Source organism: Geotrypetes seraphini, chromosome 2 (assembly GCF_902459505.1).
Source record: "Geotrypetes seraphini chromosome 2, aGeoSer1.1, whole genome shotgun sequence".
In the NCBI taxonomy this organism is placed as follows: Eukaryota; Metazoa; Chordata; class Amphibia; order Gymnophiona; family Dermophiidae; genus Geotrypetes; species Geotrypetes seraphini.
Window position 1 is genome coordinate 191,787,419 of NC_047085.1, and position 6,678 is coordinate 191,794,096.

A 6,678-nucleotide genomic window follows, 5' to 3' on the forward strand; every position below is an offset into this window, starting at 1 on the left:
ACATCATTAAAAAATATAAAATAAATTATCATTAATTTAAAAATATTTATTATTCAAAATTACAAAATTAATTGAAAAAAAAAAAAAAGAGTAGAAAATCATTAGGAGGAGAAGGTTTTTGAGCCAGTGAGGTAGCTCATAAATATAGCCTGCTTGAAAGTTAATGAGCAACGGCAGGCAGGAGTCTGAGGCTCCTTTCCTCCCTTTCTTATGATATCCTTTGAGCTGAATAGAAGTCTTAATATAAATTTAATTCCTTTTGAGTAGGGAACAAGTGAATATATACTAGAGATGCAGCATGGGATTTGAACCCACAACCTCAGGGTGCTAAGACTGTAGCTCTAATCACCGTGCCACACAATCTGGGCTTGAAGAATTGAATAGGTAAAGGTAGAATAAAAAACCTGATTAATATAACATAACATTCTCCTATCACTAGAACCTTTGACCAAATTGGAGGAGATGGCCTGAAGTACTCACATTCTCTTCTTGCTGGCTCTATTTTTTTTCTCCCTTCATTCTTTTTTCCCTTCCTTCTATCACACCCCCTTATATCTCATGTCTGCCTCGTCCACTTCCCATCCCATCCCATATATTCCTTCCAGGTCACTCCACTTCTTCTATTGCACCCCCCTTATATCTCATGTCTGCCTCCTCCACATCCCTTCTCTTATATTCCCTCCAGGTCACTTCCCTCTTCCATCAGAAGCTGAGTCTCCTCCCCCTCCCCCCCCATAACACTAGACTATCGTCCCCACAGCTCATTCCCTGTCATAGTCTTAGGATCACTCTCTCAGGCTCAGTCTTTCTCCTCACCCTCCTCTCCTTTCCCTCCTTGCAGGCTCATTCTCTCCTAATAGATAATTGCTCTTCCTGACTCCTTGCTCCTGAATTCTGTATTATCCTCTAGTCTAGACTTACTTTATTACTTCCCCTCTGTTTTAAGCCAAATATTAACTAGAATAAGAATAAAAGGATGACCCCCCCCCTACTCTTCTAACTGCTTTCTTATGGTCAATAAAACCAAATGCAAGGACACCAACTTTATCTGTAATGCTACTCACTGAAACATGTTCCTTTTACTGATGTGTCCTTTAGAGGGCAGTAAAGTACAAGAAATGTAGCCAAAGCAGAAGGAAATGCAGCGTCACCACGTTTTCCATGTTTGTAAGTGGCGTCGCCAACCCAGTTTTACCACGGGATCCTCGTGACCTGGCTCTCGGGTTTTCTAGCTGGGGACCGCTCGAAATCCTCTTGGAGCTCTAAGCAATGTCTGCCTCGACCTCAAAGCAAATCCGGGCCATGCAGGACCTCGTGTACATAGCAGAGGTCAATCTGCTCGAATGCAAGGTCTGCTTTGAGAAGTACGGCCAGCAGGAGCCACGCCGGCCCAGGAACTTAACCTGTGGCCATGTTCTGTGCTCAGCGTGCGTCTCTTCCCTGGCACGGCCGGCGCTGGAGTGCCCTTTCTGTCGTCGGGCCTGCAGCCCGTCTCGAACCAGTGACTGCCTGCCCCTGCTGCACCTCAGAGACATCTTCAGCCGTGTGGCTAGCGACCCCGTCTCTTCAGACGCCACAGAAGAAGCAGAGGGTCCAGTGGTCAGACTGTCACCAGCAAGGTTTAGCTTAAACTTTTCTTTTGGAGGTTGGGGACTGTTAGTCAGTCCTACTGGCATGACGGTGTGCCCGAAATTAGGCTGCATAGCGGTGGTGCAAGACGGGAAGAAGCGGATCAAACTTTTCAGCATGGCTGGGGCGTGCATTCAGCAGCTGGGAGAGAAAAGAGACTCTGGCGGCAGCGTCCGATACCCCCTGGATGTCGCGATGACTTCGGATGGCTATTTGGTGGTGACAGACGCTGGAGACCGCTCCGTGAAAGTGTTTGATCTGAAGGGCAGGTGCAAGTTGGTGGTCCGGGGGATATTCTGCCTTCCCTGGGGTGTCGACGTCAACCCCCAAAACGAAATTCTGGTGACGGACACCGAGGCCGGGGCGCTGTGGCTTTTGCAGGCGGATCTCAGGAAGGAGCAAGTGAAGAGAAGCCAGCGGGTGCACTCCAGCCTGTGCCAGCCGAGGGGAGTGGCAGTCTGCCCCGCCACCGGCACTCTGGCTGTCATCGAGCACTTGAGCACGGGAGGAACGAGAGTGAAGCTGTTCAGCAGCAGCATGGCATTCATTGGCCAGATGGACAGTTTGGGCTTAAGTTCACTTTTGCCTTCGGAAATCCATGCGGGGGGCGTGGCCTTTGGCAGAGGGGGGGCTATTTTGGTGACAGATGTACAGAATGGAGCGGTGCTAAGCCTGGGGACAGCCAGGGATTTTCCTTCAGTCCGGACTCTTGTCACTCGTGGGCTCTGCTACCCTACAGCTGTGAACTGGCTGGAGAACGAGTCCTTGGTTGTGCTGGACAGTGGAGACCATTCTGTCAAAATATTTGCAGGCTGTTGAAAAGGTTTAGGACCTATTTTTTTTTAAAAAAATGACTGTTTCCATTCTGTGCCAACAGGGAAAAAAAAAACAACAACAAAACATATTTATGAAAAAGTGAAAAAGTGTAAGACATTAAAGGGCCTTATCTGTCTTAATTTCTTTTGGTCTTAACTGACTTTAGCTGTGGTTAAAGCTACAGCCTCAGCACCCTGAGGTTGTGGGTTCAATCCCATGCTACTCCTTGTGACACTGGGCAAGTCACTTAATCCCCCCATTGCCCCAGGTACATTAGATAGATTGTGAGCCCATCGGGCAGACAGGAAAAAATGCTTTAGAACCTGAATAAATTATTGTAAACCGTTCTGAGTTCTCCTGGGAGAATGGTATAGAAAATTGAATAAATAAATAAATAATAAGGAGGCTGTGTGTGGTTTGGGTAAATGTGTGTATTGATTTTATACCACTAGACTGGTTACATTCTTTTAGCATTTATAGTCTTATTAAGTTACCTGAAAAGTAACCTAGAAGGTTAATAAAACGCATTTTACCCCTTCCCGTTCAGCACCAATGTTTGGACAGCTCCCCTGACTTCGGCCAGTTGGTCAGGTCGAAATAGCTCATTTCACCTTTTTTAAAAAATTTTTGAAACATGCTTAAAAGCTACAAGTTTTCTAATACTAATTGAAGTTCATTTATTATCTTTTTAATTGTATGGTTTCAGACCTATATATTATATTTTCAGGGAGTGGTATACAGTAATGTATTTCTCAGAAAAAAAAAATCCATAACTTTTTTTTTAATGTTTTAGTAACCTCAAGAATGCAAATTTCAAAGCAATTTATATGTGAAAATGCTGGTGATTTATTTTATAAATATATCATATTGCAAGTTAGCCATATGTAAACCACATCTGGAATTGTGTGGCATTAGATACATATTATCACATACAATACATAAATCCTCTTTGAGCAGGTTATTTAATAAAAGGCATTTTTACAGATATATGAGGATTGATTCATAAGTCATGGCAATTATTTTTTCTTCTCCAAAAATGCTCCAACACTGGAAATCTAGTATATACGTTTGAAAGTGTGTGACACGTACTTCCTAATGTTGCCGCCAGAAGAGATGAGTGCAGTGGTCTGGAATTGATCACGCCCCACAATGTCAATCTTATGGTGACAGTGGTGTGCAATGGAAGTAACTAAAGTTGAACAACGCTCTTATGTCAAGATAGCATCTCTTCTCTGGTGGCAACATTAAGAACTACATGTCACACACTTTCAAAAATGTATGTATTAGATTTCCAGTGTTGAGAAACATAAAGTAGTTGCCATGGCTTATGAATCAACCCTCTTACAAAACTACCCCATGTGTAAAAGAGGTTCATAGACAACGGCGCGAAAGACAAATATGCGCCCGGACAATTGAGCGCAGCGTGGAGGTGCACGCCGCTCAAAATTACTGTTTTTAGGGGCTCCGACAGGGGGTTTTGTTGGGGAACCCCCCCACTTTACTTAATAGACATCGCGCCGGCGTTATGGGGGGTTTGGGGGGTTGTAACCCTCCACATTTTACTGTAAACTTAACTTTTTCCCTAAAAACAGGGAAAAAGTGAAGTTTTCAGTAAAATGTGGGGGGTTACAACCCCCAAACCCCCCAAAACGCGGCGCGATGTCTATTAAGTAAAGTGGGGTGGTTCCCCCCCACACCCCCCCGTTGGAGCCCTAAAAACAGTAATTTTGAGTGGCGCGCACCTCTGCGCTGCCAGGCCTTTTAGGCAAGGAGGAGCCAGTCCTTCGCCTAAAAGCTGGATTCTGTAACCGGTGTCTGTCAAAAACAACACCAGTTATAGAATACACACACACACACAGCAACTATCGCGGCAGGAGAGATGGCTCATCTCCCCTGCTGCGATAGCGATACCACCAAGTTTCTCTAAACACGGCACTTGGGATCGCTATCGTGGCAGGAGAGATGAGCCATCTCTCCTGCAGCGATCCACCCCTCCCCCCAATCAGATTGGGCCGGAGGGAGCCCAAGCCCTCCTGCCCCAGCAACCCACCCCTGATAATGATCCGGGCAGGAAGAAGACCAAGCCCTCCTGCCCCAGCGACCCTCCCCCAACAATGATCTGGAGAGGAGGGAGCCAAGCCCTCCTGCCCCAGCTCCTGGTGATGGAGGGTCTTTTGCTGGGAGCTGAAAAGAGACTCTCTTGGAGGATGATTTGGGGGTCTTTTTTGTAAACAAAGGGCATAGTAATCACTCACCACTTGAAGAACCCAGTGTTGATAATAATTAGTGAGTCGTCCCCCAATAGGCAGAATGTGAGGTGAAGGTTGAAAAAAACTGGCTATGCTCACCAGAAGAAAATCAAAAAGGACTGCTGAAGAACACAATTGGATTGAGAAGGCACAGAAGTTTTCTGCTGCCTTTGTTGTCTGGATCATCTATGAGTTATTGGTTGAGTAGATGTAGCAGACTGGCGATATCTGTGTTTTAGTAGAAATTTATGCGTTAAAAGTGTTTGAATATCTCCTTGTAGGATGAGATTTTGAGGACAAGGACGTCATGCAGTCAATAAGATATTTGATCTTTGAGTGGCCTCCTCTATACAGACTCTGAATAAATAATCTCCTATGTAGGGTAGGTTAGAAAGATGGTCTTGAACGCTGGCATCCAGATCAGATATCCACAGCTAATCTTGTCTGCTCATTGCAATAGATACTGCAGAGGCTCAAGAGGTAATCTCAAAGGTGTTAAATGTAGAATGAGTCATTTATTTCCTTGTTTTGAAGAGATCATTGAGTAAAGATGTTCTGATGGAATATATTGGTCATGTAGTGATATGAACCAGAGATTTCAAATAAAATGTAATGTAAAAATTGTAGTTTAAAATTCTGTTTGCCAGCATGTTTACTTGGAACTTTTTGCATCCAAATTTATCCAGAGTTCTACCTTTTCTCCCAGGAGGATTACTGGCATAAGTCTTGGAGCTGAATGCCTTTTTTTAAGGCAGACTCTATGACTGAAATTGGTGTTGTAATTGTGGTCTATAAAGCCAGAACAGGTTTGGATTCTGTAGAGGTCGTCCAACTTACATGGTGCTACTTGGACATTAAGAGGAGATTCTCAGTTTTTTAATAAGGCCTTTTCCTGAAGCCATGGAGTGGGACCTTTAGGCAGGCTTTAGGCCACTCTTTGTAGTCAGGTGCATCAATATATTGTAATGTAATTTATATAATGTAATTTATTTCTTATATACCGCTACATCCGTTAGGTTCTAAGCGGTTTGAAGAAAATATACATTAAGATTATAAATGAGAAGTAAGAAGGTACTTAAAAAATTCCCTTACTGTCCCGAAGGCTCACAATCTAACTAAAGTACCTGGAAATTAATAAAGAAGAGAAAATAAAGATGGTTGAAAAAAGAAAAATTCTATGTGAACTTATAGGATGGAAATTAAACTGACAGCGACATATGAAAAATACATATGGAATGCAGTTAGAGAGGGTAGGTTACAATCTATTTATGGTATTTGTTTAATTGGAAGGTGTTAAGGTGGGTAATTTGGGGGAAGGTTATCTGAAGGTAGGTGAATCTTCTGGAGGTAAAAGAGGAGGGGTTAAGATATTTGGATGAATTTTTTGAAAAGCAGGGTTTTGATTTCTTTTCTGAATGTTTTGAAGTTGTCTGATATTGTCATAAGATTGGAGATGGAATGGTTGATTTTTGCTGCTTGTGTTGCCAGAAGGTTGTCAAACATTTTCTTGCGTTGTGTACCTTTGAGTGGGGGGAAGGCGAAAAAAAAAAAACAAAAAACAACTCACAGCTGTTTTTCAGATTCCATTTTTATAGGCAATGCCTGCCTCATTTGTCTAATAAACTTTGCAAAGGAAAGACTTTCTGGGGGTGACTTGTGAGGTGAATTTGATGGTGTACTATAAGAATCTTCTGCTGACAAGTCTGGACAGCTGCTGGAAGAGCAGATACGTACGTCTGAGTCGTATCTTTGGACATCAGGTCATGGAGATTCAGATCATATAGGGCAGGGGTGTCAAACTCAATCACCTAAGGGGCCGAAATCTAAAACACAGGCTAAGTCACGGGCCAAATTTTTTATTAAGATACTTTGTCTTAGTAGAAGTATAGATCCTTCAGGGAAAGGGGTGACATGATTGAGACATTTAAATACGTCACAGGTCGTGTAGAGCTGGAAGACGATATATTCGTTTCCAAGGGACCCT

General features: G+C 43.4%; 1 protein-coding gene across 1 annotated transcript; it reads left to right on the forward strand.

Moving 5' to 3' along the window:
- Nucleotides 1–1,203: 1,203 nt before the first annotated feature.
- On the forward strand, nt 1,204–2,702 carry NHLRC1 (NHL repeat containing E3 ubiquitin protein ligase 1). The gene has a single exon (XM_033933757.1). It carries the CDS (start codon nt 1,270–1,272, stop codon nt 2,446–2,448), a length of 1,179 nt encoding a protein of 392 aa, XP_033789648.1. The 5' UTR covers nt 1,204–1,269; the 3' UTR covers nt 2,449–2,702.
- The last annotated feature ends 3,976 nt before the right edge of the window (nt 2,703–6,678 follow it).

Coding starts and splice junctions, on each gene's coding strand:
- NHLRC1 (XM_033933757.1), top strand. CDS start 1,270: ATGTCTGCCTCGACCTCAAAGCAAATCCGGGCCATGCAGGACCTCGTG.